At 41.7% G+C, this 19,799-nt stretch overlaps 1 protein-coding gene across 22 annotated transcripts in view; it reads left to right on the forward strand.

The window, feature by feature from the left end:
* elna (elastin a) overlaps positions 1 to 19,799 on the forward strand; it is a 324,471-nt gene that overhangs the window by 33,090 nt on the left and 271,582 nt on the right. For all 22 annotated transcript variants that reach the window (XM_080210607.1, XM_080210612.1, XM_080210601.1 and 19 more), the window contains exon 3: positions 16,023 to 16,097. In XM_080210607.1, the coding sequence (XP_080066733.1) occupies positions 16,023 to 16,097 (75 nt within the window). The remainder of the gene's footprint in view (positions 1 to 16,022; positions 16,098 to 19,799) is intronic.

Raw genomic sequence — 19,799 nt, forward strand, 5'->3', positions numbered from 1 at the left:
GAATAGACTTGATTTCTCCTCTGGAAACCTAACCACCTAAACTCAGATGCAATTTCATGCATCTGAGCAAGGGGATTAAGAGTTATGGGGAGAAAGCGGGAACGTGGAACTGAGCCACTTCAGATCAGCCATGATCTTATTGAATGGTGGGGCAGGCTTGAGGGGCTACATGGCCTACTCCTGCTCCTATTTCTTATGTTCTTAGCAAGAACCTGAGTAGGAGGAGGGGTAACCATGCCATGCAGCTGTGGAAATTGGTGTGCAATCAGCTTTGGGTGGAAGAGGGATTCAAGTATCACTTATATTGTGAAGATTTAACTAGTAATGTGCAATTTGTGACATGAAAACATCTTTATTGTACTCATCTTCTCGGTTTCTCCCACATACTAATATGTAATAAGTCTTCGGAGGCAGAAGTCCCTTCACCAAAATCCCTGTATTTACAATTCCAGCAGTACATTAGTTGCTATCAGTCAGCAGTCAATCTTCAGGAGTCCCAGAGGAACTGACACTCCTGGTTAAATGCACGTAAAAGACTCTCTAATTGGCCCATCAATTGACTCCTTTATCAAGGAGTTTATATTCCAATAGGCCAATCTCAGTGACCTGATTGAAGTCATTGCTCTGTGCAAATCCAAATCAGGACACCACTCACAAACCAGGGCAGTAAGTACACACAACAATCATTTAACACATAATAGAAGCAATATTTTTTCCAAACAAAAAAGATAGGCGAGAAAAGACATCCAAACAAAGGTGATTATGTATAATCGCCTTTGTGAACCTAAGTGTGATTAAGGTGTTTTCGTAAATTCCTTTACCATGTGATTCAGCCTCCTCACTGCCAGTCATGCTGGAGAAATGCTATTGGCCCTAATGCCCCTGTGTCTGAGATGACTGTGACAGACTAACCCTGGTTAACTGAGCCCTTGAGAGCCTTGGCATGGTGGTCTTCTCCACAATGGCAGAAGTTTTTATTTGTTGCCCTGACACTCTTGGGGCATTGATGTGAATGGCAGATAGGCAGAGGAGAGACTATCCCCATCAGGAGCATTCCAAGAAGTGCCCCAACACCAATATAATAGTAGCTTCTCATCTTTCACTTGACCCTCCCTGCTTTCCCCAGAGAAACCAGGACCTGGATGCAACTTAAAGCACCTTATCCCCCCTCACCTTGGCTATGGATACAGGAGCTCAATACAAGGCAATGGAATGCAGGTCAGAATGCATATCCAGTATCACATCAGTTTGCTGCTGAATTTGGCCTTCAGTGATGGCCACCAATCTCTTAATGGAGGAAGCCACCCATTTTGAAGAATGCATGATCATACATTCATGGCCTAGATGGATTCCTCCAAAGTGCACATTGACAAAAATGATCTCCCTGGAAGCTCTGCCACATCTGCATATATCTCACACTGTACATCCAACATTGACTGTCTGACCATCTACACACTCTCATCGAGGTGATGAATCTGCACTGGTGCTAAGTGCTGAGCAAGTATGTGACACTGCGTCCTATGAGGCTCCCTCCTATTCCTCACTTGCAGCTTCAATCGAGGATTGTAAAGAACATGATCATTATTTGAGATGCATGCTACACATACACATGCACACACTCCCACCCCTCCCCACAATTATAAAATGGCAACCAGAAAGACCGCAGGAGTCAAAATGCCAGGTTTGGCTCTCCTCCCTAGTCCTTTCCCTCTCGTCGGTATCAAGGGCCCTCTTCTATAAAGGGAGGACATGATAATGAATGTTTTTGAAGTAGGCTACTGAGTGAGGTTAATAATATAACCCCCAATTTTTATGAATGTACTCCAAGCCAGGTTCCTTACTTGATACTCGTTCATATCAGGAAATATGGTAATGTTCCCGTGATTTTCAATCTCAAGATTAGCTTCAGGTTATCAATATAAATTTGGTCAGCTATTTTCGGCATTTTGTGGTACTCGTAATGGTGACTGAAACAAAAGTGGTGATAGCAAGTTTAAAACTTGGTGCAGACTATTGTCATGTGAATTTTTTGACAGATTTTCTTTCCTTATATAATGAAATTATTTTGTTTTTAGAGGTATGGATGCTTGTAGTGCTTTGACTAGCATAAATTGGTCTTTTAGAATGGGACTAGATTTGAGGGTTGTACAGAAAGTTGAAAAGACTGGGCCGAATGAGAGAAAATGCTGAAAAATCGCAGCAGGTCTGGCAGCATCTGTAAGGCGGGAAAAGAGCTTATGTTTCGAGTCCAGATGACCCTTTGTCAAAGCAGACTCAAGGCATCAGCTCTTTTCTCTCCTTACAGATACTGCCAGACCTGCTGAGAATTTCCAGCATTTTCTCTTTTGGATTCAGATTGCGGATCCGCAGTAATTTGCTTTTATTGAAAAGACTGGACTTTGATTACATAACTTCATTCTTTCAACTGTAACCATTTGCAATTCTCTTTGTCTGAAGCATATATTCCTTGATCTTCCCAGTCCTTCTACATCATGACACTAGTTGTTTTCATCTCAATCTTGACCGACCCAATACCCTGCTAGCTAGCCTTCTTATCTCAACCCTGTATGAAGGTCCTTCCCCACAATAACTTCCATATTTTCATCACTCCTGTCTTTTCCAACCTCCATTGTACTCTGGCAGGCTGGGTTTAAATGTTTTACCCTTGCTTTCAAATCAAACCGTGACCTTTCCAGCCTTCATGATCTTGTTCTTCCTCCTTGGTCTTATTCTCAGATGCTCCAACACCAATGTTCTTGCCACTCATGCCTTCCAATTCCATTTATTGAGTGACTAAGATAATTTCAGAGATTGGGATTAATTTCCTGGCAAACTCTTCTCTATGAACATGACTTTAGCTTGCTAGCCTAGCCTCTCTATTCTTCTTAATTCTTTTAATAGATGTGGTTAGCACTGTTGCCTCACAGTGCCAGGGACCCGGTTTTGATTCCTGGCATGGATCACTGCCTATGTGGAGTTTGCACATTCTCCCCATGTCTGCATGGGTTTCCTCCAGGTGCTCTAGTTTCCTCCCACAGCCCAAAAGACATGCTGGTTAGTGCATTGGCCATGATAAATTCTCCTCAGTGTACCCGAACAGGCACCGGAGTGTGGCAACTAGAGGATTTTCATAGTAACTTCATTGCAATGTTAATGTAAGCTTACTTGTAACACTAATAAAATAAACTCTAAAAATTTTAAACATAATTCAGAGAAGTTGCTGTCCCTTCCCTGCAACTATAAAATATTCAGCTATCTTCCTGAATCAGCCTACACCTACCCAAAACCCTCTCATCACATTCCCTTCTGTCAACACATCTCTAACTGGCATTATGGTTCAGGAATAATGCTGGACTGTATTTACACCTTCGATAATGATGCATTTATTAAAATTCTACTAACTGCAAGCATTGCTCTTTAGGTGATCCTACTCTGGCGACAATGAAATTGTATTTGTTTACAGACAAGTATTGTATTGGAATTGTTAAATGCTGAAAATTTTCAGTACCGAAAAATAGTCTGGCTAATTCACACTGCAGTAAATCTGACACCTTTCACTGAAAGCCAAATATATACTTACCAAAAATACCAGCTCTCTATTTCCCTTTCCATTATAAAATTGTCCTCCCTCGCTTCAGGTTTTTGCATACATACATTATTTTAAAATTGCACAAGGCAAATTAAGTTATCTAATTATGTATTAAGGTCTGGGAAGCAGTAACTGCTAACCCTACACTAATCTTGCAGTACGGACAGAAGCAAAACATTCAGGAGCGGGAGACTAACTTGTTATCCCAAGTAGGCGAATTCATCAGTGGCGGATCGTCGCTTGTAAGCTCGAACTTTAATCACTCTCCAACTGTCACCCCGCAAGCCGGTCACTCGCCAACCGCCGCCCCGCGAGCCTGTCACTCTCCAACTGCCACTCGCGAGCCTGTCACTCTCCAACTGTCACTCTCCAACTGCCACCCGCGAGCCTGTCACTCTCCAACCGCCACCCCGCAAGCTGGTCGCTCACCAACCACCATCCCGCGAGTCGGTCACTCTCCAACCGCCACCCCGCAAGCCGTTCACTCTCCAACTGTCACCCCGCGAGCCGAACACTGTCCAACCGCCACCCCGCGAGTCGGTTACTCTCCAACCGCCAGCCGCGAATCGGTCACTTTGGAATTGTTACGCCACTTGAAGAAATTCTAGGCATCAAAAATCTATCTTTCATTCTAATTTTGCGTCATGTTAACATACAGTGCAGAGTCAGTCACAAACATTCATCAGATACTCAACTATCTAGTGAGATGGGGAAAACCATACTGATAAAGCAGAAGTGAATGATCTATTTTGATTGACACAAATGATGGAAAGAATCAGTAGTTGCATATTCTTGAATGAAAAGAAAAACCTGCAGTAAGAAGACTCTGAACGGAATAGATGCTACTTCTTTGTGCGATAGAGCTATTGCTGGGTCCACGTGCAGTTAAGGTGCAGTAATTTTGTATATTAACATTGTGGTGCAGTGGTACCATCTCTGGATCAGAACTCTGGGTTCACCAAGACATGTTGGCCCATGAAGGGGTATTCATAATATGGTTCAACAGGCTGATAATCAGTGTAGGGATTCTTCCACCACTATTTCCCAAAGGATAAATTGTGCAAAGATTGCTTTAAAAAAATCATTGATCACTTTTTCCTAACTTATTAAAAATATTACAAAAATGAACTGGTTTAATGCATGTTAATGATTCAGCAAAACAAAGTGTGAACAAAATTACCAAAATATTAAGCAATATTGGATGGCACAGTGGCAGAGTGATTAGCACTGCTGCCTCACAATGCCAAGGATCCAAGTTGGATTCCTGGCTTGGGTCACTGTCTGCGTGTAGTTTTCACGTTCTCCCCGTGTCTGCGTGGGTTTGCTCCGGGTGCTCTTGTTTTCCCCACAGTCCAAAGATGTGCCAGTTAGGTGGATTGGCCATGATAAATTGACCCTTAGTGTGAGGGGGACTAGCTAGGATGAATGCATGGAGTTATGGGGATGGGGCCTGGGTGGGATTGTGGTCAGTGCAGAATCAATGAGCCGATTTGCCTCCTTTTGCATTATAAGATTCTATGATTTCTCCAAGCATCTAATTTATGCATTTTTTTTCAGATTTGCCAACAGGCAGGTGTAGCTTTGATTAAGTAAATAAATCATGAAATTAACTCCTCCAACTTGATCTATGCAATATTCTTAGTCTAATGTTATCACAATATTTAGAAAATCTGCTGAGGTAAGGAAAACATTAACTTTATTAAGAAATAACTTAAGGCGGATTCATTTTGCCCTGAGGTCCACAAGAGAGAACAGGATCAGGATATTGCATCACTTCCATTGATAATATATACTGTCTCATTAATGTATGGCATTTAAAATTAATTGCTTATGTTACAATCTATAGCTGCAAACCACATCAATGCTGTACTGCCAGTAATGGTAAAAGTTGCCTTTTACTTTATTGAACATAGGATCCTATTGAGAATGTCAAGAGACTTTGCAAGAATCAGCCAATGGTGATTCACCATGGCACAATCACTTCATCAATTACAGTCATGACCATTTAGACATCTATAGAATACTTCATGACATTCAGTTGCAGAGAGGATACCGTTCAAACAACCCTGCATGTTGGAGCAGGTTTTGAAAAGAATGGCCAAAATGCCATTTTTCTTCGATAAATCATGGGTAACAAGGTTGGATTTTCCATTGCTGGCTTTTCTCATCTGAAAAGAAGAAAACCTAGTGGGAACCTTGTGACCCCATTTTCCCATCTGAATCAATTTATAGTCAGGCCTTTGGAGGAGTACCCTACTACATTTCTACATTAAACAGGCAGTAGGTTGTTCGACTGTGCAAATGAACATCCTATGTTTGTTCTCGGATCTCAAGAAGTTTGCATGGTGCAAAGCAATCCTAGTTTCTTCAGGTTTTGAGAGACCTAAAGTCTCCTCAAAAACATTTTGTTTTTTTAAAAATGTTTTGTGCCATGTGAAGAGTGCAGGTGAGCATACCAGAAGCAGCACCAGCTGTACAGAAAACCACTTGTAAGTACAAAGAGACCCCACAACCAACAGGTCAGATCTAAGTTCTGCAGCCTTGCCACACCTAGTTATGAATGCTGGTGGACAATTGAGGCTCAACAAATATCCCATCTCAAGGATGGGAGAGCCCAGCACATTAGTGTAAATGAAAATATCTTCGGCCAGAAGGTCAGAGTGAATGATCCATCTCAGCCATCTCTGCCAAACCATCTTCAGCCAATTTGATTCACATTTAATATCAAGAAATGACTAAAGGCACTGGATATGGCAAAGGCTATTTGCCCTGGACATATTCTAGCAATATTTAGACTTGTGTTCCAAAACTGGCCATGCCAGTTTTTTCAGTACAGCTACAACACTGACATTTACCTGGCTGTTACAATCCCAGCTGATGATACTGAACAAGTCAGATCCAAGAGTGAAACTTGGTTTGATGGATTCTAACATACTTTTTTTTAAAAACTGTGGAGATAAGTAACTGACAAATTCACAGAAATCTGAAAATGAACTTTTTGCGTGAAGAATATAATGTTTATTAAACAATAGTAAACCGTTCACTTGCCTGAATTCCAATTGCTGTATCTATGTCCAACACTGGCAAGCACTTTAAATCAGTGTCTCAGGGCATTGACCCTTCAACACCACACATCTTATCTTATTCTCCAGCATGCATGACACTTCAAGATTCTCATTGCTCTTTTCATTGGAGTTCCAACAGTTAATTAGTTTTGATGTTTATGTTACCTCATAGAGACTTCTGCTGCTTGCAGTTCATCAAGTTTTAACTGAAGAGCTACCTTTGTGGCCTTTACTTGATACCAATTTATGATTTAGACAAATCAAGTCCTCATTCAAGTGTTTTACTTCCTGTGACTGATTTTCAATCTTTATTTTGCATTAGCAAACTCATCATTTGTGGTGGAAGTTGCTTCTCTACGCTGATAAAGTGTTCCTTCAATTGCTTGTTATCGGCAGTAAGCTTCTCATATTTGGTCACAGTAATTGTTTTGGAGTTTACTAAAATCAGCATGATCAAACATCTGCTGCAATACGGCCATCACCATGTTACTGTCTCCACTAACCAAATCACTACCGAGAACAAAATATATCCTTTCAATAGGTAACTGGGGAATAATTAACACCCTAACAATTCTGTTTACTAAGTCACTGTGTAAATTGACTTCAGCACAAGGAACAGGTTTTATAAATTCCATGAATACTTTCTCTTAATACCTCTTCCTTCATCAAACTATCTGGAATACAACTTGTATCATTGTCCATCATCAACAACTGATCAGTTCCAGTATCTCACAAAATTTCAATTTGTTTACTTATTTTTCAGCTCTTCTTCTAGGAATTAGTTTGATCCCCAGCTGACATTAGCACACAACCAACCTAAGTTCCATGGGCATAGTCGTCACCAAAATGGCACACATTTTCAGAATCTTTCTTTGCTTATAGTGGTTTTGATGGTTTGGATCCACCAATCTCATCTTCAAGTAGCAGAAACAACCAAAGCAACAGAGTATTTGCCTAATATGCACTTTTGGATCCAGACTCCATCTTCTTCAGCCTGCTTCCACTGCACCATTATGTTCATCGTCTGAACTCTAATGGCTCTTTGCACTTTTATATAGTTTTAACTAGTTTCAGTTCCACCAAAGTTTTGGCTTCCAATCTCAGTTTCTGTTGTGTATGTGGTGTCTGTCCCTAAGACAATACAGCGCAAGAGGGTCTCCTGATTTGCGGGACGAATGGGAACTGAGAGTGAGTGAGTCCTCTCAGGCAGGATTATCTAACAGCCATGGAATTAACATCATAACAATTGGAGCATGACTCCAGGTCAGTCTAAAGCTTCAAAAACCTGTACCAAGTTTCTCTTTATTAATAAATAATTCCTGGATCCTAAAAGAGAGATACCCATCCAAGTGTCTGCTCTGGGTGAATAGACTCAGCAAACAGACTCAAAGTGCCCTATTTTACCATTTTGATTCTAAGTGCTGGGGTATTTCAGAGTATACTTGGAGTATTTCAGATCCAACATTTAGATCTCTTCTCAGGTGTCCACATATGCACTCTGCCTGAAAAAATATCAGCAATTCTGAATCGCGCTACAGAAGCCTGTGAGCAGAGCTTAATGCGCCTGAAACATTGCAGCTCCGATTTAAGCCTCCAACTGCACAAGCACAGAAAAAAAATAACAGACTGCTGCTCCCCTGCCACGTCCCTCCCGACCCGGATAATGCCTCTCCCGGCCCCCACAGACATTACTGACCCCCTTCTCACCCTCTCGCCACCTAGACTGAACACAAGTCGCTCCCTCTTCCCCAATCTTAGGCAGAGTGACAGCGGACTCCCCTTTTCCTCCACCTATCTCGAGCAGCATAGCAGCGGACCCGCCTTCCACCCCCAAGGTGGAATCGGCCAGGAAGCGGGCGCAGATCGTGCCCAACTTTACCAAGTTTTCACACCCAAAAACGGGGTGCAACGTGATGTTACAATCAGGCCCAGAGAGTTGTCCAGGTAGTGCCAGACCATGAGGGCAGATGAAATAACAGACTTGGTGGCATGGCTGGTGAGTCAAGAGATTTGGAAAGAGAGAAGAAAAAATAAAATGAAGAGATGTTAGTCTTCAGGAGCAAGAAAAGTAAAACTTGAGCTAAAAAAGGACAAGCATTTTTGAAATAAAAGGAAGATATACCCAGCAAGAAGAATGCTGTGTTTCAGATTTAAAAAGGAGAATTCTGGAAAGAAGGAAAGTATTGTCTGCAATTAAACAAATTCAGAAATAAAACAAGAAAAAGTCTCGGGAAACTCCAAACTTGTCCCAATAGCATAAAACAGTGCAATGCTTGGATTACAGATCTTCCAATCTGAGGAAACTATCCCTGCACTAAGGGGCTACAAGCATTGAAGATTGACAGTTTTGGGAACAAAGAAAATTCTCTACCCACTTAAAAGAAAGTTAAGAATATAAGTTAACGTAAAAGAAGATAAGGGTCCTGAAATGGACAGCGCCGATGATAGCGAAATTAATTAACAACAAAGAATAGTGCATCAAAAAACTGGATAATTTAGACAGCTAAGAAACATTTAAAAAGCTGCAGAAATCATTGAAAAAGACTTCCACCAGCTAAAGAGATGTTAAAAGTTTTAAAAAGGGTCCCGAAAGGAGGAGTTGTAGTTTCCTGCAAAAACTCCAAAAGAACCAGAGAAGCACAGAGAAAGAAACACAGCAGCTCTTGCAGTTTTTCTAAAAAAAGGAAGGTTTACAGTCTGAAAGCGGTAAGGCATTTGAAGTTGTACAACATTTAATGAAACAACTAGAAGAAAGGACAGTGGACACAGAATCAGAGAAGATGCCAGTTAGAAAGCAACTCTAAAAATAGAGGGCAATTCTAACAATGGGGTCTGTAAGCAATGCAAGACCTCAAAGCATTAATTGAGACCTTAAGAAAGAGCAATGCTGGAGCTTAGTGGAGGTAATAAGCCCTCAATAAAGTGGCAATTCAGATTCAGAGTAGGCAGTAAAAGTCCCCCAAGAGGATGGTACTGAGAAGTCCCAGAGAGGGGGAGGGCCAGAATAAGGGCAACAGAAGACCCCAGGGAGACAATGAAAGACCCCAAAAGAAACACACCAAAAGACCGCAGGAGAGGAAGACCTTGAAAGGAGGGCAATAACAAAAGACCCAGAAAGATAGCAACAGAAGATCTTAAATGATGGTAAAGAGCCAAAAGCAATCATGACTCAATTGTGCCCCGCCCTTTTGTGTTATAAAGAAAAGTTCCTTGAAGTTGTGGCGGTGAACTATAAACAATCAATAAAGCTGGAGTCAGTCTATAAGTAAGACAAGCCACAGAAAAGTAGTAAGAGTGAAGAACAAAAATAGTTGGATAAATTTCTCCGAGAACTACAGTAAATAGAACATAGAACATAGAACAGTACAGCGCAGTACAAGCCCAGTGGCCCTTGATGTTGTGCCGAGCTATGTCCAAATCCAAGATCAAGCTATCCCACTCCCTATCATTCTGGTGTGCTCCATGTGCCTATCCAATAACTGCTTGAAAGTTCCTAAAATGTCCGACTCCACTATCACACCAGGCAGTGCACTTCACACCCCAACCACTCTCTGGGTGAAGAATCTACCTTGGACATCCCTCCTATATCTTCCACCATGAATCTTATAGTTATGTCTAGTAACAGCTACATCCACCTGAGGAAGTAGTCTCTGTACGTCCACTCTATCCACCTCCCCTCATCATCTTATAAACCTCTATTAAGTCACCTCTCATCCTCCTCCTCTCTAAAGAAAAAAGCCCTAACTCCTTCAACCTTTCCTCATAAGACCTACCCTCCAAACCAGGCAGCATCCTGGTAAATCTCCTCTGCACTCTCCAATGCTTCCACATCCTTCTTATAGTGAGGTGATCAGAACTGCACACAATATTCCAAATGTGGTCTCACCAAGGTCCTGTATAGTTGCAGCATAATCCCACGGCTCTTAAACTCAAACCCCCTTTTATTAAACCCTAACACACGGTAAGTTTTCTTCATGGTTCTATTCATTTGATTGGCAACCTTCAGAGACCTGTGGATATGAACACCAAGATCTCTCTGCTCCTTCACATTCCTCAGAACCCTGCCGTTGACCCTGTAATCGGCATTCAGGTTTGTCCTACCAAAATAAATCACCTCACACTTAACAGGGTTAAACTCCATCTGCCACTTTTCTGCCCAGCTCTGCATCCTATCAATGTCTCTTTGCAGCCTACATGAGCCCTCCACCTCATGCACTACTCTACTAAATCTTGGTGTCATCAGCAAATTTACTAACCCACCATTCAGCCTTCTCTTCCAAGTCATTGATAAAAATCACTAATAGCAGAGGACCCAGCGCTGATTCCTGTGGTACACCGTGGGTAACTGGCCTCCAGTCTGAAAATTTTCCCTCCACCACCACCCTCTATCTTCTATGAGACAGCCAGTTACTTATCCAATCGGCCAAATTTCCTTCTATCCCACACCTCTTCACTTTCTTCATGAGCCCACCTTGTGGAATCTCATCAAACGCATTACTAAAATCGATGTATACAACATCAACTGCTCTATCTTCGTCTACACACTTAGTTACCTCCTCAAAGAATTCAGTCAAATTCGTGAGGCAGGACTTACCCCTCATGAAACCATGCTGACTATCCTGAATTAAACTGCATCTTTCCAAATGGTCATAAATCCTATTTCTCAGGACCCTTTCCATTAACTTACCGACCACCGAAGTAAGACTAACTGGCGTATAATTACCAGGGTCATTCCCATTTCCTTTCTTGAAGAGAGGAACAACATTTGCCACTCTCCAGTCTTCTGGCACAATCCCTGTGGACAGTGAGGACTAGTAACAGCTACATCCACCTGAGGAAGTAGTCTCTGTACGTCCACTCTATCCACCTCCCCTAAAGCTAAAGGCTCCGCAATCTCTTCCCTTGCCTCCCAAAGTATCCCATCTAGCCCAGGGGACTTATTGACCCTCAAGTTTTTCAAAATTGCTAATACATCTTCCCTCAGGACATGTACCTCCTCCATCCTATCAGCCTGTATCACACACTCATCCTCAAAAACATGGCCTCTCTCCTTGGTGAACACTGAAGAAAAGTATTCATTCAATGCCTCACCTATCTCCTCTGACTCCATGCACAAGTTCTCACTACTATCCTTGACTGGCTCTAACCTCACACTAGTCATTCTTTTATTTCTCACATAAGAATAAAAAGCCTTGGGGTTTTCCTTTATCTGACCCACCAAGGACTTCTCATGCCCCCTCCTAGCTCTCCTAAGCCTTTTTTTTAACTTATTCCTAGCTACCTTGTAAACCTCAAGCGACCCAACTGAACCTTGTCTTTTCATCCTTACATACACTTCCTTTTTCCTCTTGACAAGACATTCAATCTCCTTTGTGAACCATGGTTCCCTCACTCAGCCATTTCCTCCCTGCCTGCCAGGGACAAACCAATCAAGGACATGCAGCATTTGTTTCTTGAAAAAGCTCCACTTTTCAGTTGTGCCCATACCTGACAGTTTCTGTTACCATCTTATGCTCCCTAATTCTTGCTTAACCACATCATAATTACCCCTGCCCCAATTATAAACCTTGCCCTGCCGTGTGACCCTATCCCTCTCCATTGCAATAATGAAGGACACCGAATTACGGTCACTATCTCCAAAATGCTTTCCCACAGGCAAATCTAATACTTGGTCCAGTTCATTACCCAGTACCAAGTCCAATATGGCCCCACCTCTTGTCGGCTTATCCACTTATTGTGTCAAATAACTCTCCTGCACACACTGCACAAAATGTGTCCCATCTGAACTATTCAACCTATAAAGGTTCTAATCAATACTTGGAAAGTTAAAGTTACCCATGATAACTGCCCTGTGACCTCCACACCTATCGATAATCTACTTTGCCATTTCCTCCTCCACATCTCTATTACTATTTGGGGGCCTATAGAAAACTCCTAACAACATGACCGATCCTTTCCTATTTCTAACTTCAACCATAACCAACAGCCTCAAGATAAAGGGGGGGCGGTTCAGAACGGAGTTGAGGAGGAACTTCTTCACTCAAAGGGTGGTGAATCTCTGGAATTCTCTGCCCGTTGAAGTGGTGGAGGCTGCCTCGCTAAATATTTTTAAGAAGCGGGTTGATGGGTTTTTGATAAGAGAGGGGATTAAGGGTTATGGGGAGAGGGCGGGAAAGTGGAACTGAGCCACGACAGATCAGCCATGATCTTATTGAATGGCGGGGCAGGCTCGAAGGGCCAGATGGCCTACTCCTGCTCCTATTTCTTATGTTCTTATGTTCTTATATTACTTCAGTCGGCAGATCATCCTTGAGATGTCTTTCAGCAGCCGTTAAACTATCCTTGATTAACAATGCCACTCCCCCACCTCTTTTACTGCTCTTTTAAGTTTGTGGCCCAGCTTCGTCAAAGCTAAAAGAAAAACAAGTGCTATGAAAAAGATGGAAGTAGCTAGGATATCTGTTAGAGCCAGTAAGAAATAATATACCAGCAAGCGGTGAAGGAACTGGGTTAGAGCCTGAAGGTGTGAATTAAAGGTAAATAGAGTTGAGAGAAAAAGCACAAGTGAAAGTCAGTGTTAGGGACTGAAACCCCAAGGTATATTGTGAAGTTAAATTAGATGCCATTTTTTTAAATTTTAGCATTACTGTAAGCAAAAAGTAGGATTCTACAGTCACACTAGGAAGCTTGTATCAAAACAAACTTTATTTTTAACAATGCAGTTGAAGTATAACTAATGAATTAGCTTAATTTTTACCAATTGAAATAACTAAACATGACAAGATCCAATTCTTAACTGCTAACTTCTCTCTATCACATGACCTCAGTACCAGAAATATGCACCATGACAATTTCCTAAGCAAGCGACAATCGAGATTGTGCAAGAAGGGCCCAATTTTACCGTTTTGATTCTAAGTGCTGAGTCTAGACACAATTTGGATCCGACTTGGAAGACTGCTCTCAGGTGCCCCCATGCACACACAGCCTGAAAAAAATCATGAGTCTGGATTGCACTGTGTGCAGGGCTTCGCGCCTGAAATGCTGCAGCTCCGATCAAAGCTTTGAACTGCGCATGTTCAGTGAAAAAATTTGAAAAACGCACCCCTATCACTCACAGGCTGCAAAAAGCGGATAAAATGGCCCAGGACTGAAAAGTGAGAGCAATTCATTCCCAACGACACCACTCCAACTGTCCCCCTTATCCACCCAGCTTCCCGCTACCCAGACCGCCCCCCACCCCCAACACCGATCGCCCAAGGAGTGGCAGCAATCCCTCTGCCCCTGCCCCCCCCCCCCCCCACCAAGGATCCAACTGGCCTCCCTCCCACCCCCCCACCCCCAACCAGAGAATGATCAGGCACCTTCCTCCCCCCACCAGAGAGCAATTGAGTCTCTCTCCCTCCCCCCCGCCCCACCACTCACACCAGAGATACATCTGACCCTTCCCTCCCTTCCACCAGAGAACGATCTGGCCTCCATCCTACCTTCCCCCCACCATCGCAACCAGAGAATGATCGGGCCTCCCTCCCCTCCCCCATTAGAGAATGATCGGGCTTCCCTCCTTCCCCCCACCAGAGATATATCTGACTCTCCTTCCTCTTCCCTCACCAGAGAACAGTCGGACCTCCCTTCTCCACTCCTCCCTCACCAGAGAACAATCGGGCCTCCCTCCCACACCCCCCCCCACCAGAGAATAACCTGATCCTCCTTCCCCATCCCTCACTACCAACCTTATTCAGAAAGCTACCGGAAGCTCTGAACTTACCCACCTCTTCAGTAGCTGGAGCGCCCGAAAGAGATTGTTGCCAAGCATGTCTGTTTCACGCCGAATCTGGATGGGTGAACGCGATAGTAAAGGGGGAAGTGCTGATAAAGTTGTGTGGGCAGCTCATTAATTCAATTTAAGTTAATGCAAATACATTCGCAGCCATTTTCAGCCTTTGGTAAAGTGGGCACTTGCGTGGATGCAGGTGCAGATCACACTAAACGCCTCACACCCGACTTTACCAAGTTTTCACGCCTAAAAACAGGCGCGATGCAGTGGTAAAATCGGGCCTGAAGTGTCAAGTTGTAAAAGTGTGTTGCATTGTGATGATAGTAGCTGCATGCTTTTTAGAGTAAGTTGCTTGACAGAAGAAAGGATCAACAGTGGATTGGGAAGTGAACCCATCCACAGAGTAAAGTGTGTAGTCTTTGTCAGTGTACAGTCCAGGATGTAAGTCAGAAAGCAGCAAGCCTGAATAGAAGAATTCCATCCAAGATTTGGAACTGTTCATAGTTGAAGCTTTCTAGAAAAAGGGTCAAGCTAAATGCAATCCTCCGAGATCCCTACACTGAATAATCGCTACATCAATTTACAAATGTCTAACCTCTGTGTGTAATGTTATTTAGATGTGGGTTGAGTAAAGTGATTTTGAAGATTGTATAAGAAAGTTAAAAAGGATGGAATGTTGCACATGTGGCATCTATCTCTTCAAGACAGTACAGCAAAAAGGTCACCTGACTTGAGGAACCAATAGGAACTGGAAGCAAGTGTTTGCCCTGAAGGTGGAGTCTTAGGCAGAGTCATCTCGCAGGCATGCAGGATTCTAGAGTAGTCTCGAGCTGAAAACCCTTATATCAAGTTTCTCTTTATTAATAAATAAGTTTTTGTTCCAAACAAAGTCTGAAATCTCTTAATAATGCCAGAGTGTACAATGATATAACAGTTTCAGACTTAATTTTCCTGAGAAAGTGGTAGGGTTGGTTTCTCTTTTCAATTTGGTTCTGTCTCAAATATACAAGCCATTAAGCCATGGATTCAGACATACATTAGAGATATCTAATCTTTGAGGTTTGAAAGGAATGGATTAGAGTTTAGTGATGGTGAATGAAATGTAAAGGTAGAGACTTACAATATTTTGGAGGTAGAAGGAAGTGGTCTTGGTAATGGAACATATGTGAGGAAAATGCTCAGGTTGGGTTTCAGGCATATACTGAGGATATGCATCTGATTATAGTTTGAGGCATCAAGTAAGGAACTTGCTGCATTCAAAATCAATGAAAATGCTGGCTAGAGTTGGATAAACTCAATTCAATTTTTCTGTATTAAGCTAGGAGAAATGTTTGCTCAATATAAAACTAAAATTGGACAATGATTTGGAAAATGCAGGAACAGACTTGTATCAGGTGAGGAGGCAGAGAGACAAGGTTGAGTGTCTTGTGGATCATGACTTTCTGAATCCATAACCTGAAATACTACATATTGTAAGCAGATGGTAACTAAAATGTGATTAGTGCTAAGTTGTCCCAAAATTGCCTTCACAGTTGAAAACCTAAATTGTGACTTCTAAATAACCAATAACTTATACCCTGTTTTTTCATTGCAGGGGTGCAGATTCCTGGAACTGGAATTTTACAGCAACTACCTGCTGCAGCTAAAGCAGCCAAACTTCCAGGAAGAGGTAATATATTCATGGGGTACATTTTTATAGTGATTCAGTGATCAGCTAATGTTAATTATAATAAAATAAGAAATGTCAGAGTAAGATAGAGGAAAAGAGAACATCAATTTATATAACACTTTTCATGACCTCTGAACATCCCAAAGTGCTTTACAGCCAATTAAATTATCATCTTGAGATGCAATCATTGTTGAAGACATGGCAGCCAATTTGTGCACAATGTGATCTACAAATAGCATTGAGGTAGTTGACCAGATAATCTAGTTTAGCAATGTTGGTTGAGTGTTAAGACACCAAGGAGAAATCTTCATCAGATATTTGTCCATCTGAGAAGGCAGAAAGGCTTCTGATTAATGTCTTATCCAAAGGATAGCACTTCAAACTATATACTGCTTTTTCACTGCACTTAAGTGTCCTTTGAGATTGTGTGTTCAGGTTCCAAGAGTGGGACTTGAATCCACAACCTTCTAATTCAGCCATGGAGTTAAGACTGACAAGTGCTGAATTTATAAACTTTTTCCCTTTGGGCTGTTTTGGGAAATTCACCACTTTAGAGTCAGACTTGGAGGTTCAACAAAACAGTTTTATTCGGACAAAGCTTTGGGAGAAGCGTTGACACTCCGCAGTACTAGCAGCCACCTTCTCAACTACACAATAGCAGTTGAGCATCTTTTATACTTTTTAGATAATAGACAGTACGGACATTAGCCGTTAGCACATCATTACAAGTTGAGTAGACAGATATAGACATGGAAGTTAACACATCGTTATGAGCAGACAGATATGGACATTGATAGTTAACACATCATTATACATAGAGTAGATACATTTATGCAGTTATGTCCTCTATCAATGACTGATTATGTTATATACATTTATGCATTTATGTCCCCATCAGTGGCTGATCTCATTATCAAACTCATTGTTCTGGATCTGCTCTTATTTCTTCTTTTAAGGTGCCTCGAGGCCTGACCAGTTTCCTGCAGTGATTTAAACGCTACAGGTTTTAAGTCTTTGTGTAAATGTCTGTGCCCAAAGACAGTGCTTCTTAACGTCCCTTCCCAGAGTCCACTTTGTATGTCAGATAACCATTATGTGTCCATCACTTCGATTTCACCCTAACAGGGCCAATGCCCTGATATCAGCAGATGTTCCCCTTTCTCTGGCATTATCTTTCTTCCCATCAAAATCGCTTTTTTTTTCCTACCCCTCTCCCTTAAAAAAGCCTGACATAGACCCACTCCTTCTAACATGTGCCACTCCTTGCTGACCCTCCCAGCTATAGCCTGATTCCATCCAGCTCATGAATCAAGAATTTGTATTTAGCAAGACCTTTAGCATGGTAAGATGTTCATATATGCTTTGTAGCAGCATCATCAAACAAAATTTGACACTAAGCTACATGAGGAAATATTGGGTGAGGTGACCAAAAGCTTAATAGATGTCTTAAGGATTGTCTTAAAAGAGCAGACAGAGTTAGAAAAGCTTTTAGGTGGATAACTTCAGAGCTTATGACATAGCTGAAAGTATGGCCACCAATGGTGGAGTGATGTAATCTGGTGATGCATAAGAGGGCTGGAGTTAGAGAGTGGCAGAAATCCTAGAGTATTGGAGAACTGGAGGAGTTGGAAGGGACAGGAATGGGTAAGGCATGGAGGGATTTCAGAGGAAGGATGAGAATTTTAAAAACTCAACATTGATATGTAGCTTTTCCAAAATTGTAATGGTTTTCTACTAAATTTTTAGTTTAAACTCATTGGCCTATGTATGCAGAGTTCATTTCATCAATTTCAAAATTGCAGAATGCTCACATTCATGATAGTCTGGGAATATATGACCTACATTGCTCAAAGAATTCTAACATCATTGCAATATTATGCACTATTAATTATAATATTAATTTTTAATGTGTCGGTATCCTGTGCTAGGAGCTTGGAACTAGGATGCAGCTGGAAAACTGGACCAAATTAATGTCAGTTGACTACATGAATAGCAGTGGCATTTTGAAGGGTCTTCAAACTTAACTACATCAGAAGGATAGACAGTCTAGACTGCCTATGTGAGCAGAGCTGCTGCACTATCTTTGCATAGAGACAAAGCCAGTTATTCAATAGGTAAGTTGAATGCAATCAGTGGAAGTTCAATAAGTTGATCTTATATAAGTAACCATTGGAGGTAGGTAGACAGTTTAGTCCATGTCCGTGGCACCATTTTATGCATGGGCAGTGCCAGAGGGCACAAGCTGGGACTACTAGGATGCCCATGCCCAGGGGGTACCACTCCCCGCCGCCCTGGGGGTCCCTGATTGTGCCCCCTTCACTTGGCAGGGTCTCCCACCTGTTCCCTGAACGTGGGGAACTATACAAAAACCTGGAGTTTTTTGAAGTACTCCTGGCAGGTGGGACATGCATTGGGCCCGGCAAGTTCTGTGCCAGGCCCAATAATCACATGTAAAACTGCATCTAAAATACATTAAAAACAGATTTAAATCACTTACCTCTCTTCCCCTCAGTTTCCAGCACAGTCCTGATTGCGACTGTTCCCTGGCTCTAGCCGACATATGATTCTCTGGACTGGACCTGCCAGAAAATTTGCAGGTCACAATGGGAGAATCAACCCCAAGTAGTCCAATCATGCTAATAAGAGAGTTAAGATCAAAGAAAGAGGCTTACAATTTTGTCAAAAGTATAGTAAATCAGAGAATTGTGAAGATTTTAGAATTCAGCAATGAAAAACCAAGAAATTGATGAGGAAAAAAATAAAAGTAGAGTACAAAGAGATACAAAAACAAATTGTAAACACTTCGATAGACGTATAAATAGGAATAAAATAGTGAAAGTAAACTTGGGTCCATTAAAGGCAGAAACAGATGAAATATAATGACAAATACAATGACAAATGAGGAAATGGCACAGAGAATTGAAATAACTACTCTGCATCTATTTTTATGGTAGAAGTTGCAAAAAAATTCCATAAGTAATGGGAAATCCTAAAGTTTAGTGAGAATGAAGAACTTGAAAAATCAATATAAGAAATCATACTGGAAAAATTAATAGGACTAAGTGGCAGCAAGTTCCATGGACCTGAGTATTAAAGGAATAGCTGCATAAATGGTCAGTTCATTCGTTTTGACCTTCTATGATTCTAAAACAGTTGGCAAATGTTACACTGCTTTTCTTGAAAGGAGAGAGTGAAAAACCAGTGAAATACAGACCAGTTAGCCTAACATCAGTTTTTGGGGAAAATACTAGAACCTACAAAGGACCTCTTGACAATGCATGTAAAAAAGCAAGATATTATTAGAACAAGTCAATATATTTTTACTGAAGGGATATCCTGTTTGACAAATTTGTGTTTTTCAGCATGTAACTAATAGCTTAGATAAAGGGGAACCAGTAGATGGAGTATATCTGGATTTCCAAAAGGCATTCAGTAAGGTGCCACACAAAAGATTAGTAGGCAAGATGAAGGCTCTTGTGCGTAGTATTTTAACATGTATAGAGAATTGATTAATGAATAGAATGCAGAAAGTAGAATTAAACGGCGCATTTTCAAATTGACAGATTGAATAATGCTGTGTCACAAGGATGAATGCTAGGCCTCAACTATTTACAATCTAAAGTAATGAGTTGGATGAAGAGCCAGTGGCTGGAGTTTTGCGGCTTTTCCTGCCAGCAGAACTTCTAGTCCTTCATAAGGGCA

The sequence above is a fragment of the Carcharhinus amblyrhynchos genome, chromosome 23 (genome assembly GCF_965287045.1).
Source record: "Carcharhinus amblyrhynchos chromosome 23, sCarAmb.v2.hapA, whole genome shotgun sequence".
Lineage (NCBI taxonomy): Eukaryota > Metazoa > Chordata > Chondrichthyes > Carcharhiniformes > Carcharhinidae > Carcharhinus > Carcharhinus amblyrhynchos.